The sequence below is a fragment of the Hyperoodon ampullatus genome, assembly GCF_949752795.1.
Source record: "Hyperoodon ampullatus genome assembly, contig: scaffold_694, whole genome shotgun sequence".
Lineage (NCBI taxonomy): Eukaryota > Metazoa > Chordata > Mammalia > Artiodactyla > Ziphiidae > Hyperoodon > Hyperoodon ampullatus.
The window spans coordinates 22896-41937 of NW_027640457.1; the positions used below are offsets into that span (position 1 = coordinate 22896).

The 19042-nt window shown below is 43.1% G+C and overlaps 1 protein-coding gene across 1 annotated transcript in view; it reads left to right on the top strand.

The window, feature by feature from the left end:
- Window positions 1–19042, top strand: part of ITIH5 (inter-alpha-trypsin inhibitor heavy chain 5) — a gene marked incomplete at its 3' end in the record, with an annotated part of 53573 nt that overhangs the window by 22623 nt on the left and 11908 nt on the right. The window contains exon 6 of the mRNA XM_079728716.1: window positions 17706–17874. Within this exon, the coding sequence (XP_079584842.1) occupies window positions 17706–17874 (169 nt within the window). The remainder of the gene's footprint in view (window positions 1–17705; window positions 17875–19042) is intronic.

A 19042-nucleotide genomic window follows, 5' to 3' on the forward strand; every position in this document is an offset into this window, starting at 1 on the left:
TTACTGGGGATGTCAGTTCTAGGTTGGCAATGATTTTCTTTCAGCTCATTGAAGGTATATTCCATTGTCGCCTGGGTTCCATTGTTGCTGTTGCAAAGTCAATAATAATTTAAACTGTTGTTCCTCTAAAGGTAATCTTTTATGGTCAACTGTCTTGAAGATTTTCCTCTTCATCTTTAGTTCTCTGTAGTTTTAAAATGATGGTTCTAGGTGTGGATTTCTTCTTATTTTTTTCTCCCTGAAGTTCCTAAGGCTTCATGAATTTGGGGATTCATGGGAAAGGCCTCAGCTGTCATCCATGAAATTGCTTCAACTCACTTTTCCTCCTGGGATTCCAATGTTAGATTTTTTTCTCCATATTCTCTGTGTTTCCCATGATGTCTTCTGTATATTCCAAATTTTGCCTTTCCATGCTCCATTCCAAACCTGTCTTCCAGTTCACAAATTCTCCCTTCAGGTCTGATCTGCTGTTAAACTCACCCATTGAGTTATTTCAGGTATTGTGTTTTTTAGTTCTAGAATTTCCATTTGGTTCTTTTTCAGATTTGCTCTCTCACTTTTTAGAATGTTATGTACTAAGTTTTTAATAATTTTTAAAATTTTCTCAAGCACAATACACATAGCAATTTGAAGTCCATATCTGATAATTACAAACTCTAGAGCCACTTAGGAGCTGTTTTGATTGTCACTCATCTTTTCTCCAGTGTGACTGGTTATCTTCAATTGTGTAATGGACATTATATTGCAAATGTTTTGTAGAAATAGTTTGAGGCCTAGGATCTATTCCTCTAGAGAGTTTTGAGTTATTTCTATCAGGTTCCTGGGGGAATAACAATCTGGGATCGTTTTAGTCCATTTTCAGGGCTTGAGATTTTTCTGGGCAGACCAGATGGCTCAGAGCTGGATTGAAGTCCTTTCAAAAACTAGTTTATTTCTATCCTTGGTGGTCTCTGGACATCAACTCTTGGATTCTTAAGCTAAAAAGTGATCCCAGATGCTGAGCCCACCTCTTTAAATTTTCATCTTCTCCCAGATATTTTTCTCACCATTTTATTAACTCTTTGATACTTTCAAGATTTAAAAATATATATATTTTGTTTAACTTTTCAGTTGTTCTTAGTGGGAAGGTTGAATACAAATTGCATGTAGGTTTTACTTATGGGCATCATTTTCCAAAGTTTTATTCACATATAAGTGAAGCATTCTTTTGTTGTGGTTGATTATTTATTGATGTTTCAGAGGCCTTATAACCTTTCCGTATTTACTAAGTACTCTGTAAAGTTCTTTGCTTTATGTACTCCAGGTTCTTAAATGCCATTTGTTTGCTAAGTTGTTTTTGTGCCTTTGGTGGATAATATCAATAGATGTTGACAGAAGAATAATCATGGCTTCTTTTGAGACCACTGTTGGCCACAGAATACAGTGTTAATTAGGCCTTGTATATGATCCAGTATAATAATTCCCATTTGGAATTCCAGTCAGTCAGTTAACAGCTACAGAGTAGGTGCCATGTGCTACATTTCCCTGTGTATCTCATTAAATTCCTATGCACCTATTGCACTTCAGATTTTCTTTTTTTTTTTCTCTTTTCTTTAAGACAACAAGCTTCGTGAGGGCAGGGTTTGGGTTTCCTCTGTAGAAAACAGCATTTGATGAAGATATTGATGATTAAAGTTGCTGCAACCGATCTGAATTCATTAAATATTTTATATTTTGATATTTTTACTTACCATCATATTATAAATTATCCAATTGTTTTAAATATTCTTTCAAAACCTGATTTTAATGGCCACAGAGTAGCACTATTCAACAGAAACTTCTATGAGAATGGGGATGTTTGATACCACTGCTATCCAGTATGGTAGCGACTTGTCACATGTGGCTATTGAGCATTTGAGCAACTGAGGAGCTGAATATTTAATTTTACTTAATTTTAATACATTTAAATTTAAATACCACATGTGGCTGGTGGTTACCATTATTGGACAGTGCAGCTAAAGAATATTTACTCCACCACCATGAGAGACTTTGAAGTTATTTCCATTTTCTGCTAATATAAGCAGCATTGGAATGACTGTCTTCAGTAGAAATCTGTGGCTGTATGCCTGATCATTTTCTTTAGTTACATTTTTTAGAAGTAGGGCAAGGAACACCAACCCATTTGTGGTTTTTGATTCATATTGCAAAAACATTTTTCCATAAAGACTATACCAATTTATAACATTTAAACCTGTTACCAGACTAAGAATCTAAATAAATTAAGCAGTTAAAAGTAATCAGGGCTTCCCTGGTGGCGCAGTGGTTGAGGGTCCGCCTGCCGATGCAGGGGACACGGGTTTGTGCCCCGGTCTGGGAGGATCCCACATGCCATGGAGCGGCTGGGCCCGTGAGCCATGGCCACTGGGCCTGCACGTCCGGAGCCTGTGCTCCACAACAGGAGAGGCCACAGCAGTGAGAGGCCCACGTACTGCAAAAAAAAAAAAAAAGTAATCATGAACCACATGCCAAAATATGTAAGAAATTATAGGTGCATATTTAACTACTTTTGAAGTAAGAAAAGACTTTCTAAACTTAAAAGCAATGAAAGTAATTACAAAGGAACAAAATCAATAACTTCAGCTATATAAAAATTTCAAACTTTTGTTTTAAATAAAAAGGGAACAAAAGACTGGGGAAAACTTTGCAGCAAAAAAGAGGTTTATCTTTAATATATAAAGTGCTATATGAGGAGGAAAGGAGTTTATCTTTAATATATAAAGAGCTACTCCAGATCAATGAAATTAATCCTGTATAAGAAAATGGGCAAAGGATGTGAAACAATTTACAGAGAAGAAATAAGAAGATTCAATAAGATTATGAAAAAGAGTCAATTGTTCTAGTAACTAAAGAAATGCAAGTTTAAAGAAATACGATTTTCATCTTCATAATGTAAATTACTTATAATGACAGTTTCTATTGTATGCATTTGTAGAACTCAACAAAATTATAATATTTAAATGATTTCCTAGTAAATATTAAGAAACACCAAAATGGTAAAATGCATGATCAGTTCTACTGCATGGTCACAAGAAGGCCATTCATCACCCAAAGGCTACAGCAGCTTGAAAGGCTCACATCTTCAGGAGCCTGAGTCACTTCAGGATTTAACCTCAAGCCCAGTCCATGCCAGCACACATGGGTCTTCTTCCACTTCTTATGGGAGAACTATCAATAACCTTCTTACCAAATAACCCCCAGAAAGATAAATCCGGCCCCAAATTGTGCAGACAAAATCAATGAACTGAACCAGGGGATCCTAGACTTACCTTTAATGATAACATAATTCAGGCACTTCTTAAAAATGGAGCATGGAGCATTTTCAATATGCTAAGGCAATTACATGAATTATTTAATTAATGAGTATTTAATCTTTATACCGATTTGGTTGTCATCCCCATTTTACTGATGGAGAAACTGAGGCTTTGCAAAGGTAGATAACACAGCTAGTAAATGGCAGGGCCAGGCTTCAAAGCCAGGACTGACCCTGAAGGCCATAAATCAAACCAAGATGCTGTGAGGTCTCAGTGAAAGTAACGGGGTGATGAGACAGCATTCCCATGTGAAGTGATAGATGTGCAGATGGCAACACGATCAATGCCTTTACATTTCAAGACTCAGTTGAGAAGGCTGCATCTAGAGGGAGGGATTTCCTTACCAAGTGCAGTGTAATGATAGATGTCACTCTGTTTGTTATTCTCCCCTCTTCCTTCATTCCTGGATAGGGAATCCCATTCCTTGCAAGGCACTGAATGTCTGGCATGCACTCTGCTGGCTTCTGAGCCGCAGTGTGGCCGCTTTCCAGGAGAACCACCCTAGAGCAGCCAAACACATGTCAGAAGCCTCCAGGCAATTTCTAAAGCCCAGTGGCTGCCTTGAGTGGTTTTGAAAACCGCTGACTGTTTTAGCAGCTCTCAGCTCCTTGAAGGCCACAGCCCTGAGTGAACAGCTTAGCTTCTTTGTAGAGTCTGGTACACAGTATTGTGTCCCCTGGTGAAGAGGAAGATTACCCCCGAACACAGGGCTTTGGTGATATGTCAGCAGGCTTGGCAACTTCAGCCATGTGTCACGAGTCCACTCGAATGCTGTGAAGAATCATGCATTCACTCTTATCCTGGATGTTCTTGGCTCCCGCATCTTTGGAGGGCCTGAGATACTTCACTGTATTTATCACAATGTTGGGCATATAGTTGGTATTGAGTAAGTACTTAAACAATTGATCTGTAAGGAATTGTAAAGGTCATTTCACCTTAAAATATATTCTTAGTCAAGGGTCTATCAGTACCTGGGGAGCGCCCAAAACTGTGTGCGTTTGGCATTTTCTGGTTCTGGTCCTCACATCCTGGTAGGAATGTGAGCCTGGATGCCGGGACTTAACCAGCCTGGGGGTGGCTTCAGCATCTCCTGCAGCTACTGGCTCAGGGCTCAGCTCTGTTTTCTCTCCACCTGCTCTTGCTGAAAAATACATTGAGATGGCTCTGGTGTTGGGTCAGGCAAGATTTCTGCCTCCCAGCTTGAGTTTGTGAAACTTCTTAGTGAGACGGGGATCTGAAGAGGAACAAAAACTGTGAGCAGGTTAGACCTTTTTTATTCTGTCTGGTTACCTGCTTAACGGGTTGGCACAAGCAAACATACGTGGGAACACTGAGGATAGTAGGTGTCTATTAAATACAGTTTTCTTTGACAAGGGTCTGCATGTTCTTCTCTTTCTTTCCCCTAATCTATATAATTGGATCTACTACTTTTGCCCTCATATTAAGGAGCTTGGCTAAGGGACCCACTTTGGCAACCAAGCAGTGGCTAATATATGAGTTAACAGATGTCTTTCATGCCATAACTTTCTGCAGACTTGCTCCCATAATCGGCGCCATTCTCTGCCAATCCTAGACTCCCATGTGGCTTTGGGAGGTTGTCTTCCTTTCTCTGTTTAATTTAGTCAACAGTTTTAGAGGGCAAAGAACAAGCACAGTGTTGCTTATCTATAATTGCCAAACTAAAATGAGGGGAAATGTGAGCTTGTGAATTGGAGAACTCGCATCTGAATTTCATTCGTGCTTCCTTCACTGGCTTACTTCATGCTCCAGAACCTCGCTTTCTTCTTCTCTGTGCAAAATTGGACTTCCATGTGCTATTTGGACATTCTGTGTGTAACCTTATAGGCAAATGGTCTGTAAGTGCCACGGGTTTGGGAACCATCTTGGTTTTGGTCATCAGAGTACACAGTCCCAGCTCCTAGCATGGTACCTGGCATGTAGCAGGGTAGTGATTTTTGCTGAAAAACCCACCAGAGCATAAATTATTAAATGTAAGTGGCATTTTTAAAGGCATAGTAGCTACAGCCCCTGAGTGACCAGCAGGTACCCAGCACACTAAGGGTTTTCCATACATTTGTTCATTTCATCTTCCAGCAATCCATCGAAATAGACATGGTTATCCTTATTTTATAGATGAGAAGGTGAGGGACAGGAAGGTGACGTAAGTGCACTGAAATATACAAAGTTATATGTAGAAAAGTTTGGAGTCAAGCCCAGTCTACCCGACCCTGAAGCTCTTCCCCGTAACATTCTTCACTGTATCATGAGGCATAACTTCAGGCCAGCGCTCAGGCTTTCAGGCTCTACCTGTTCTTTTTCTTTTCCTGTTTTTTTTTTCTTTCTTTTTTTTAATTGAAGTCTAGTTGACGTACAATGTTGTGTTAGTTTCAGGTACAGCAAAGTGATTCAGATATAGATATTCTTTTTCAGATTCTTTTCCCTTATAACAGCAGTCCCCAACCTTTTTGGCACCAGGGACTGGTTTCGTGGAAGACGATTTTTCCATGGACCAGGTCGGGGCGGGTATGGTTCAGGCAGTAACGTGAGCGATGGAGGGCGGCAGATGAAGCTTCGCTTGCTCGCCTGCCGGCATCACCTCCTGCTGTGCGGCCCGGCTCGTAACAGGAGACTCCCCACCCTATAAGGCAGGGGTTGGGGACCCCTGCCTTATAGGTTATTACAAAATATTGAGTCTGGTTCCCTGTGCTAGACAGTAGGTCCCTGTTGGTTGTCTATTTTATATACAGTACCTATTCTTATGCCAAGTGAGGAGATCACTTGAATGCTACCCATCTCAGGTGAGTGCACAGAGGTCACCTGCCCTGAGAGGCTTCAACCAGCAGTGTGCTGTTGTGAGAAATGAATGGAGCTGCTGCTCTGATACACAGAATTAACTATTAGTGTTTCCTGATTTAGCTTTAAGCACACCTGGGGCGTGTGCAGGGATGCAAGCCTCTCTCCCTCTTATGATTTGGATTGGACAGGCTGAGCGTGAGGATGGAGACCACAGAGGTGCAGAGTGAGGAATCTCTGGGTACCTTGAGGTCCAGTGGTGTCTGCTGGTACATTCCTCTTAGCCATTCTCTTCAAGAGCACGTGGATCTGCCACAGTTAGAAAGGGAGGATGCTGGAAAGCGTTAAGATGTGGAGAGAGAGTATCTTTTCAGTGGTGGGGATCAAAGGAGGGCAGTCTGAGTTTCGCTGAGCAGCCCGGAAGAATGCTGGACAGGGCCAGCCCAGCCCAGAAGGACCTCGGGGAGGTGATCTGGTTGGAGGAGAGAGCTCCCTGCACACGTGAAGGAGCTCAGAAAGGAGGGGTGATGCAAGCGTACAAAGGAGATCATGTCTAAGAAATTTGGAGTCTCCAGAGGTTGGCACCATGCAGCTGTCATGCAAATAAAAAATGGACAGTATAAGGTTTGGGTCCTCCTGCCTTACTTTTTCAGGCTGCAGGCCTTGTGGTTAGCCTCTGAAAGCATGACTCCAGTTAATAACACAATGTCCAGTTTCCCTCTTTCCAGTTTTCTAGGACAGGGGTCAGCAAACTTTTTCTAAAAATAACAGACCAGTGAATACCTTAAGCTTTCCAGGCTGGATGGTCTCTGTCGTAATGACTGAACTCTGCTGTTGTAGTGCAAAGGCAGCTGTTGCAACGTGCAAAGAAATGGGCTTGTCATCTTCCCATAAAATTGTACTTATGAAAAAGAAGTAGCCCCCTGGATTCGGCCCCCAGGCCATGGTTGGCTGACCCCTGATCTAGAGTGATGGCTAATTGGTGTTGTCTAGGAATATTATTTCAGTTGATGGCATTTATCCTCATCTCCTGAGCTGCCTTTGTCCAGACAGTGCCCCTAACAGATGCATGACTCAGAAATACATTGCAAAACAGAGGTCTGGGACTCAGAATATGAGGAAATAAATCATGGGCAGAGGGCAAAATATTTTTACCCTGGGCCACCAATGAAAACTTGAATTTTTTTGTTTCAAAAAAAAAAAAACTTGCTCTTCAACAAAGATCATATAGATAATTTTAAATAAATTGGAGGCACCCATTTAAAAAGTTTGTTGAGGCAGTTAAGATTGAGCTAAATGAGGTCATGTTTAAAAAGTTTTGAGGATCTCTGAATGAAGGTACTATGTGGCTGTCGTAGGAAGGAAACATGAGCAATACAGAGCTTCGAGTACTCTTGTATTATCTGTTCAGAGTGCGGGCCTTGTGGTCAGCATCTGAAAGCATGGTCTTTGTATAACCCAAAGCCTAGCTTCCCCTTCCTGGCATCCTGACCTTGCACTTACGTCTTTCCAGTGGGGATTGCAATCAGCAGACCTTCTCTGTAAGGGGCTAGATAGGAAACTTATGCTACAAGTAATAATGAGATAAATGCTATAAGTCAAAGAGGATTAAATGAGATAACAAATGTGGAATGCTTATCAGAGTGTCAGAAAGCATTGTTATTCCTGGATTGCATCCGCTTGGTTGGCTGATGGAAAGGGGGTACAGTTCCTAAGACCTGCCCAGGTCTGACATCACAGCCACCTCGTTCTCTTGCTTAGGACCCCACTCTCCCTCAGGATGGCATCTTGGCTTTGACTCCAGACTTCAGATTCTCCAAGAATGAAATACATATGGATTATGTGCTGTGGGAGAGGTACGAGGCATGGGGATACAAAGATAAATAAGACAGAGCCTTTTCTCCCAAGAGGTCCAGAGAAGAAAAGTCATGTAGAAAGTTGTATGCAAAGTGCTCCCTGTGATAGAGGTACCTGTAGGGTCCAGTCACAGCACAATGTGGGTGCTGATCAGTTTTTTTGAGGGCTGGAGTAGGGGATAATGAATGCTTCCCAGGGGAGGGGATAGTTGAGTCTTTCAGAAGTTAATTCAGGGACGGGATGAGAAGGGAGAGGGAGAGAGAGATAATGTGCAAAAACACAGAGGCGAGAGGAAGAGTATGTATAAGAAAAGCACCAGAGGAAGACAAACACTGTATGATATCACTTATACGTGGAATCTGAAAAATACAACAGACTAGTGAACACGGCAAAAAAGAAGCAGACTCGCAGAGGTAGAGAACAAACTAGAAGTTACCAGTGGGGAAAGGAAAGGGGGGCGGGGCAAGATAGGGAGGGATAGGGGAGTAAGAGGTACAAACTATTAGGTATAAAATAAGCTTAAAGGGTGTATTGTATAACACAAATATAGCCAATAATTTATAATAACTATAAATGGAGCATAACCTTTAAAAATTGTGAACCACTTTATTGTACACCTGTAGTTTATATGTTATACATCAAGTATACTTCAATTTAAAAAAAAGGAAAAGCATCCTATCTAAGTCACTTTAATGAAAGACCTTAGAATTCTGCTGGGGAAAAGAAATATAGATAATCAGGTGTTAATCAAATCCAACATGCCATGTATTCTAGATAGTGGAAAGAATTTGGTGGACAGGAAAGGGCCTGAGGTACTTGACAAAAGATTAATGATGAAGGTGACCTAGGAGCTAGTCCTTGAAGATGGCAGGAAAGGACGGAGTGAATTCTTGGTTGGGGAAAAACATGAAGAAAGCTACGAGACAAGAGTGAATAAGTTATAGCCGTAAGGTTGTGGTAATATTTTGGATTAGATAACTTGAAAACCATTCTGATTGGAGAGGCAGGGATATTGTCCCAAGTCCTCAGGTGCACAGCTGAGCAAGCAGAGGACACCGCAGATTCTCGGCATGGAAGGGGCACCAAGGGGCAGAGTGGTGACAGACACAGGGACACCGCCACTCTCCCAGCCTGCTGGAGGGTGACTCCACTTCCTCGATTTCCTTGTGTGTACGATCCCCATGTGCTGATATGTGCTGTGTATACTTCTTTCATAACTGTTCCACTGTTTCTCACTGACTGTGGCTTTTTCACAGCCTCCCCACATCCTTCTGTTATATTCTTGATGTTCGTCAGGGCACATTTCTGGGTATTTAAAGAGAGTAGCCTAGGTGGACCTATGCCAGGGACACAGAAATCATAAGAACTCATACCTAAGGGAAAGTTGGATGGGTCAAGGGGTTGTCAGAGAGTCAGACACCACAAAAATCTGTAGACTGAAATGGGTAGGGCTCCAGAATCCAAGCATGCAGTTGGGCAATATAAACTTCAGAATCTAGACCTGGCACTGGGGACCAAGAACTCAGTCCTCTTAGTCAGTAGGTGTGTCAGAACGTGGGTGAAGGACCCCATTTACAAAGATCTGTAAACTTAGGTGAACTTTTCTGGGTTAGCATCCTCTTATCTACTTCCTGTTTGAGCAGGAAGCCATACCTGTGAATGAATACCTGGAGCCTATGACCACCTGGATAGAAGTGGTGAGGTTATATTCTTGGCCAGAGTAAGAGGGATGGCATCAGCCATGTGAGCAAATCGTGATAACTACTAACCTTCCATGTGAAGAGAAGTGAAAAAGATTATCTCTTTTGAGTCTTGAGTTATTTCTACATCAAGCACGAGAAATAGATGTGCTTACTACATCATAAAGAATCAAAGAAATGTTATTGGCAAAGAGCTTTTTAGAAAAATGTACCATGACATTATTAGGTAAATACCTGATACATTTGTCAAAGCAAAGTCAAAACATTAGGTGATGGATTGTAATGTTATCCAGAGCATTCATATGAGAGTTTGCTTCTCAAGTTAGAATAATGTTATCCAAACACAAAGACTCATGAAATATAGTTATGTTTATATTGCAAAAGATGCTCTAATATCTAAACCTATTCAGACTTTTTTTTTATTTAGCCAGAATTTAGTTGTTAACAACTATTCTCTTTTAGAACCAGTCCTGAAGTAATACTGGAATTTAGATCTGAACTTTTACTAGAACAGTGCTTTTCTCTTGCTATGAAGGAACAGCCATTTAACATTTTTACACAGATTGGGTAATCAGAACCAGAGTTATAACATAATTTAGCACAGTATTGCATTGAAAGAGCATTTGAAATTAGAATTCAAACAGTAAATGAAATTACAATAGCTTAAAATAATGTATTTTTAAATACGGGAGCCTTATGATTTTGCTTAATTTTGAAAATATGCTCTTCATAATAGTACAGACAATGTAGAGACCGAAGAAATAGTTTTCTCCATTTACTCCTAGGTGAAATTTCAAGTTAATATTTAGCACTTACTAAACTGTTTTAAAATATTGGAAAATATGATGACTTCTATCCCCAACTTTCCAATTATATAAAGAAAGCTTCTGAGTTTCTGCTCTTTCTCTAAAAGGAACACTTTGGCCAGGAGAAAAATAGTTTTAGTTTCTTTCAACAAGATTCCTCATATTGGACAGAGACACATTTTGATGGTTTATGTTTCTTTTATTACAGTTTAAAGTTTTTATTTTTAATACAAATTATATAATGTGTTCCATTTCAGGAGCTATTTACGGCAGAGAAGAGACAGGAGGGCACCAGGCTTTGTGTCATCACTGTTTTCCTTTATGAGTTTACATAACCTCTTGAACTGTGCCTATACTGTCATCAGTGGGGTAACATTTTTAATATTTCAGGTTCTTCTCTGAAATCAATCTGTTGCTAGATTCTTTGGAAAGTGTAACAATGATATAGACAAATATATTATGGAGAAATGGTCTTTCTCACTCAATTTATTGCCTTGCTCCTAAAATTGGGATTTTTTTTTTTTAAAAACCCAGTTACTTGGTGGGTCAGTCTCGATACAATTTCGGAAAACTTCCCTTCAAATCATTGAAAGACCTGTAGCATGTCCATGTAAGGTTGTGCTGCCTTTTGCAGAATCCGTGTGAAATGCCATGGTCTTGGAATACTGCCACTGAAGCATAACTGTTGCCCAGGGACTGGCAGCATCCAGCTGGCTTGTTGTGGCTGCTCTGGTCTTAGCCGTGACCTTGACCCCAGGGTGACGTGGGGTGTATGCCTTCAGAGGGCACAGAGAGAGGCCGGGATGGTGGGCATCTCCGTCCTCCTCAGTGCCGGCTTAGACAGGTGGTTTGAGGGTGCAGGGAGCACCTAATGTTGCAAACTTTGATGGGATAACAGACTGTTTTTTATTTCTGTCTGTCCTTCCATTGGAAGGACTCCATTGCCAGTCCTGGGCACAGCGGGGTCCCCCTGCTGGCATCAGGAGGGACTGCAGCTCACAGGAGGATGAGCTGCACACACTTCCCTCTGGTCCCCACCCGTGTCCCTTATCTCCACCCACCTGGGAAGGGAGAAGGCCCATCTGTGCCCAGTTCCTATTTGGTGTATTCCACTCCCCAATATTACCTCTCAGAAACTTAGGGCTGTTTGCAGGGTATGTATCTGCAGATTATGATTCTCTTTCATGGCTCAAGCAAGACTTAGAAGGTCTTAGATTTCTTTTGTTTTTGATGAGAAAAATCATAGATGCTTTTCTCTCGGGTTCATCCAGAAGGAGTGTGTGGACCCAGGAAAGAGAAGAGGTCAGCTCCCCGGGAAACATTTTAGAACAAGGCAAGTGGTAGGACTGCTTCGGAGCACAGCAAGTCCGTTCTGCGGAAAAGCATGGCGTGGCTAGTATCTAGTACCCTTGAACTTGGATTTCCTCTGTGATGTCACAACCCAGGGTCTGTGGCACAGAAGCCTTTTGTGTCAGAGTTAGTTGCTGGTGAGTGTGGTTTGGCAGGGACACAGAAGTGTCTGAGGAAAGCTGCGTCAGCGGGCACCCCGATGGAGTGGGCAGGCAGCTGGGTTTTCCATGGGCTCCACTGATGGGTCAGCCTGAGGGCGTGATTGCACGATGCTTGTCTCCTGGGGGATGTCTAAGAGTTGTTCACGACACAGTGGTCAGCACAGGGGGTGCTCACCCCCGCGAGGCTCTGCCGAGAGCCTCCAGCTGCTCAGGCTTAGCTTTGCATGGAGGGGGAAGGAAGGGCCATCCCTTGTCTGTAGGACGGCTTAATGCAGGGCCCGGAGCCCGCAGGACAGAGCTGCCCGCACACACTCCCTTCCCCGGGAGCAGCCCTCGTGAAGGGGGAAAAGGGGGCTGTACCTCCCGGGGCCCAGCCCTGCGCCTTTCCGCAGACACCATCAGGGAAGCCTACAGAGTTCCGCTTCCTGAAGACCCACTTGAGCAAGAGGGACCATCACCAACCATGTTGAATGAATAGAGGATCTGAAACCGAGAGCTCGTCTTTATTTATTCACATGCGCCTTGTTCCTGAAAGAATTTAAATGGACAGAGATGAAAAGGCTTACTGAATAATAAACCAAAGGCAGCTCTGGAATTAACTCCTAAGACAGTTTTCAAAGGAAAGACTTCTTTCCCCTCCTTTCCACCCAAGGAAAGTACCTATAAGAAGAAGGATTCTGGGCTTCCCTGGTGGCGCAGTGGTTAAGAATCTGTCTGCCAGTGCAGGGGACATGGGTTCAAGCCCTGGTCCAGGAAGATCCCACATGCCCCCGTACCTAGAGCCCGTGCTCCACCACAAGAGAAGCCACTGCAATGAGAAGCCTGCGCACCGCAACAAAGAGTAGCCCCTGCTCACCGCAACTCGCAGCAACGAAGACCCAACACGGCCAAAAATAAAAAATAAATAAGTAAATTCAGGGAAAAAAAAAGAAGAAGGATTCCTCACCATGGAATAGTTTCAAGCAGGGACTCATCCCTGTTCTCTGTGATTCTACGTGGCCCAGATTAAAAGGAATCTTGTCTAAATGCTCCTTCCAGGCCAAGGTGTTTCTTCACTATCTGAAAAATAAGAAGTTTTTCCTCTATTCATTGTATCTGTGTACCTTTTGTATCTTTCTTCAGTCCAAACACAACCTGGAATGTCATAAGGAGCCCTTCTCATTACATGTACAGACTGGTCTTTGCAGGTTGCCCTCTGGGACCCACAGGGAGTGGGTCTGATCAATTGGTGCCTTCAGGGTAGCTCAGGCCTTCAAACCAGCTTGGATTGTACATTCTCTGCCTTTCTGGGCTTTCTCTGATCTTTCTGGACTGCGCTTACCCTGTTTTCTGGGCTGTACTCTTGGAAAAAGTCTGACCGGGTTTCTGTTCATCTTCAGCGTATAAACGCAGGGTGCAGAAGTCTCAGCTGAAGCCCCCTCATGTTTACTCTTCTATCTGGACCCTTACCTTCCTCCTGCCTGTTCAGCCTTTTACAGAACGCAGAGCTCCCCAGGCCACCCGCCATCTAAGGAGACGGTCGGAGCTCGGAAAGGGTTAACGGATGATGGTGGCTCCAGGCACCTTCTGCCCAGGTCTCTTGGGATGAGGACTTGGAGACCAAAGGTTCTAAGGCAATTGGAAATAGAGCCACTGGGAGCCCACGGGTCTGCCTGCCCTGGTGCACATAAGGATAAGTTACAGCTGTGGCCTTACAAGGTCATAAGAAACCCGTCGTTGCTGAGCTCAGGGGAGGAGGGTGGAGAGGCTCGTAGGACTATTCCTAAAGCAGAGCATCCATCACAATGGGGAAAAAATCAGCAAGGGAGCCAGGCCAGCCCCTCTCGAGGCCTTTAGCATGCTATTTAAGGAACCCTAAGGATGCCAGCAGCTAAACAAACGGCAGCCCTCTAACAAGTTTCCCCAGGTCCAGCCTGCACCCTGGGGTGCCCAGCCAGCTCTGAGCCCCAGAAGCGGGAACATTTCCAAGTGCCTGCCTTAGTGTCGGGCTCCAAACTGTGTCGTCTCAGGGATGGCCGCCGCTTGCTGTGGTCCCATCTGTCACCTCCCAGTTGTGGACCTTCAGACTTCCCAGAGGTCTAGACTCTTGGACTGAGAATGACGCCGAGCCCATCTTTGCTCATGCTGGGCTTGTGTTGGCTCTGAGTGGAAGGAAGGATGAGGGGTCAAGGTGAGGCAAGCTTCCAGGAATTCCGTCAGCATCAGTGCTCAGGGCGCTCCACCCACATCTGTGTATTGTCATGATCTGATCTATTTATTTCTGCTTTAATGCTATCCATCATTCAGCTCTTGTTTCCTGCACGTCATCCTTCTCAGTGTTCCCTGTCTTAGCTTCTCAAGGATGGGGGCTGTGTCTCTCTTACTTCCTTTGTATTCACGCCATAGAATTCCCCCCTCTCTCCTTCTTTCTGTCTCAATTACTCATTCAACAGATATTTACTGACACACTGACAGCCCACAATGTGCCAACTGTTGTATTGGGAGGGTGAGGAGGAGCAAGGGGACAGCTGCCTTGTGGAGTCTAGCGTGACAGATGGACAGTTCATTCACCATTCACTCTTTTCTGGAAAAATGTATCAAGACTCTGCCGTGTGGCCGGGCACAGCTGGGTGTGACACAGGAGAGATGGCACAGAGAAAAGCTCCTGCTCTCGGAGGCGTGGAGCTGAGTTGGACAGTCAAGTAAATGCACAAATATGTAATGACATGCTCTCTATCGATGCTGTGAAGGCAGAGAAAAGGATGCCGGGCTTGAGAGGACAGAGAAACGAGTGAGCCCGGAACTAAAGGATGAGGAGGGGCCAGCGGTCATGCAGACTGTAGGGAAGAGCATTCCAGACACAGGGAACAGCAGGTGAAGAGGTCCTGAGGTGGGAAAGGGCTTGAGGAAATAACGATAATGCAGTATGATAAGTGCAGAATAGATGTGTGTGCTGAGAGAGGATCTCAGAGAATGGGGCCATTAATTTTTTGTCATTTAATCTTTTCCCCCCAGTTGTATTGAAATACAGTTCATATTCAGCACTGTGTATGTTTAGGCGCACAGCATAATGGTTTGACTTATTGTGAAACGATTACCACAATAGGTTTAGTGAACACCCCTCATCTCATATAGATCAAAAATGCTTTTTTTTCCTTGTGATGATAACTCTTCAGATTTTCTCTCATAACAACTTTTAAATAGACCACACAGCGGTGTTAACTGTAGTCGTCACGTTGTACATTACATCCCCAGGACTTATTTATCTCGTAACTGGAAGTCTGGACCTTTTGACCACCTTTATCCAATTCCCTCAGCCCCCACCTGGTGCCTCTGGTAACCACAAGTCTGATCGCTTTTTCTATGAGTTTGGGTTTTGTTCTGTTTTTAGATTCCATGTGTAAGTGATACCATATAGTATTTCTTTGTCTTTATCTGTCAGGGCCACACAGGTAGTAAGTGATGGATCCAGGGTGAACCTCAGCCCTCCTGCCCTTACAGTGAAGTGCTTTTCACCCCTGTGAAAGGTAGCAGAGGTCATGGCAATGACAGTACATGGCAATTATGTAATGAGCATCCCCTACCTCATACCTCATATGCCACATCTCTTTCAATGTCTAGCAATAATGCTGTTTAGAGAAGGCAGTGCGTGCTCACAATATCGAGTTGATTGTTTTGGAAACTCTTGTCCAGGCTCCTGGAGCTTTTCTTTTTTCTTTTTTAAAAAAAATTTTTATTAGTGTATAGTTGATTTACAATGTTGTGTTAGTTTTAGGTGTACAGCAAAGTGAATCAGTTATACATACACATACATCTATTCTTTTTCAGATTCTTTTCCCATCTAGGTTATTACAGAGTATTGAGTGGAGTTCCCTGTGCTATACAGTAGGTCCTTATTATCTATTTTATATATAGTAGTGTGTATTTGTTAATCCTAATCTCCTAATTTATCACTTCCCCCCTTTTCCCCCTTGGTAACCATAAGTTTGTTTTCTACATCTGTAACTATTTCTGTTTTGTAGGTAAGTTCATTTGTACCCTTTTTTTAGATTCCACATATAAGCAATATCACATGATAGTTGTCTGACTTACTTCACTCAGTAAGACAGTCTCTAGGTCCATCCATGTTGCTGCAAATGGCATCATTTCATTCTTTTTTATGGCTGAGTAATATTCTATTGTATATATGTACCGCACCTTCTTTATCCATTCCTCTGTTGATGGACATTTAGGTTGCTTCTATGTCTTTGTTATTGTAAGTTTCACTGTAGTGAACATTGGGGTGTGTGTATCTTTTCGAATTATGGTTTTCCCCAGATATATGCCTGGGAGTGGGATTGTAGGATCACATGGTAACTCTATTTTTAGTTTTTTAAGGAACCTCCATACTGTTCTCCATAGTGCTTGTACCGATTTACATTCCCACCAACAGTGTAAGAGGGTTCCCTTTTGTCCATACCCTCTCCAGCATTTATTGTTTGTAGATTTTTTGACGATAGCCATTCTGACTGGTGTGAGGTGATACCTTATTGTAGTTTTGATTTGCATTTCTCTAATAATTAGTGATGTTGAGAATCTTTTCATGTGCTTTTTGGTCATTTGTATGTCTTCTTTGGAGAAATGTCTATTTAGATCTTCTGCCCATTTTTTTGATTGGGTTGTTTGTTTTTTGATATAGAGCTGCATGAGCTGTTTGTATATTGTGGAGATTAATCCTTTGTTGGTTGCTTCGTTTGCAGTCCTGGAGCTTTTCCGTTCGCAGTTTCCGATGGTTTCTTTCCTCTTTCCACAAGTCACGTCTGACTTACCTGCACACCTTTCATTCGCTCAGCATCTCCGGAACTCACCTGTGTCACCTCTCTGCTTTCCTCCAGCCGTCTCTCTGACCTCCTTTGTTTCTTTTCGGGATGCCCTCCCTCGTCTCTCAAGTTACCCAGTTCCTTTGAGTCTCATCCTCAATTCCCCCTTCTCTGTGACACCTTCTCACATCACTCCAGCCTGCAGTGCTTCGTTCTCTTTTAAATTCCAGTGGTATTTATTATTCGTACTCTTCATCTATAACTCATGAAGTGTCCATGCATTCTTTCATCCTCTGAACTTCTCTCTAGCGCCTCCTATGTGTCAGGAGTTCTCTGCTCTGGGTGATAAGAAAATAGATGCACCTGCCTTCAGAGAGCTGACACTGGAGGAAGGGAAAGAGGCATGAAGCAGACTGTAGTCATGACGGGTAATACGCACTTTTCTATGTGAGTATGTTGAGGACAGTGCTAGCCTACAGGAGAGAAGATGTGCGCTCTCTTTAGAGGAGCTAGAAAATGTTGCAAATAGAGAATACAGCATGTTAGCTGGGTTTTGAATGACAAGGGGCTTGTCAGATGAAACAGGGGCATGAGGCAGTAAGGAAGAACATTCCAGGTCTAGAGAATAGCAGCGGTGAAAGATACAGAGGCTTGATGCACTGTGGATTCCAGCAGACATGATGGTTCATATATGAAACACCCATTCGTGTCTTATATAAAATTGTAGCATATTAATGCTGGGTTTTTTTCCAGCTAGGTGACAAAGTTCCTTGACATTTATCCGAGTCCCTTTATGTAACAGGCACTTAATTTTAACCCTGAGATTGTCCCTGGTGTGCAGTTTCCAAGCCAGGGGATGCGTGGACTCATGCGCTCAGACATGACTGGTTTTGCTTTTGTGTTTGCCTAGACCAAAGATGCCCTTTTCACGATTCTGCATGACCTCCGACCCCAGGACCGTTTCAATATCATTGGATTTTCCAACCGGGTCAAAGTGTGGAAGGACCATTTGGTGTCAGTTACTCCCAACAATATCAGAGACGGCAAAGTCTACATTCACCACATGTCACCGACCGGAGGTAAACGTGCATCCTGCTTTGCCCATTCGCCTCGACGGGATACGTGAGTAGCTAACTTTCTGCCCAGAGACGAGGATTTGAAAGCTGGCGCTGATCACAGGAAAGGAGATAACAGGGGAGAGCTTTCCCAGGAGCTTGTCTCTCCTCTTCCAGGCCCCAAACTAAGATGGTCAAGTAAGTTAGGTGGGGGAAATACCTGATAGGTTTTGGAGCCTTTCCTGGTTTATCTCACGGATCCCAGACAATGCAGCTCTTTTTGTAAATTGTTTTTTGGGGTGGGGAATGAAAGCCAAATGGATGATTCAGTGTTTTGTGTGTTTGAATATGAGCACCTTAGGAAGCAGCAGATGAAGCTGCCCTCCTGATCCGTTAGATCCCTTGGACCCCAGGTGGCCTGGGCGGTGCTCTGGGTGGAAAGGGGAGGACTCTGAGGTTTTGCACACTTGGCTGGAGGGTCGTGATGAGGTAAGTACTCAGATGCGGGAAAAGGCTGTAAAGGACTCTAAGGTTAGAGAGTCAGAACAGTGTGTTACCACCCGTGCTCGATGTGAGTTCCTTCAACCCTGGACACAGAGCTGACTTCTGCTGTTACATCCATCACTAGGACAATGAATGCGTGGCAGGTGCTCAGTATTGGAGTGTTTATTGGACCTGAACCTGACCCTTTGACACCTTTCTTAAAGGCCCCCGTAGAGACACCATCTCCTGGGTGTCTCAGATAATTCTGCTTTGGATACCTGGAAACATAGAAAACACCCATTTCTGTCCATCCTCTTCCATCTGAGTTTCTCATTGCTCATATATTTATTATTTTCCATCCAAGGCAAAGTTCTGGTTTCCCAAATGAACTTCATTTGGAACTTGATCTTGTTTGGATGGAATTTCGACTTACAAATGGGATTTCCTACCAGTCTCTACAGCAACACGATCTAGTTACTGTTTTACTGGTTGATAGGAGAAATGAAAGGTTATATTTAATATTATAGTGATGATCTACAGCAGGAAGTTGACAAGATGGCCAAGGCTTTGAGGGAAGAAACTCTCCTTCATCTTTGTTTAGCCCCTGTTTCCTGTCATAGCTCCTGACCTACAGTGCATACTCAAAGAATATGCATTAAAATTATTTAAATTATTTTAATGGTACAGCTTACTATGAGAATCCTTTGTG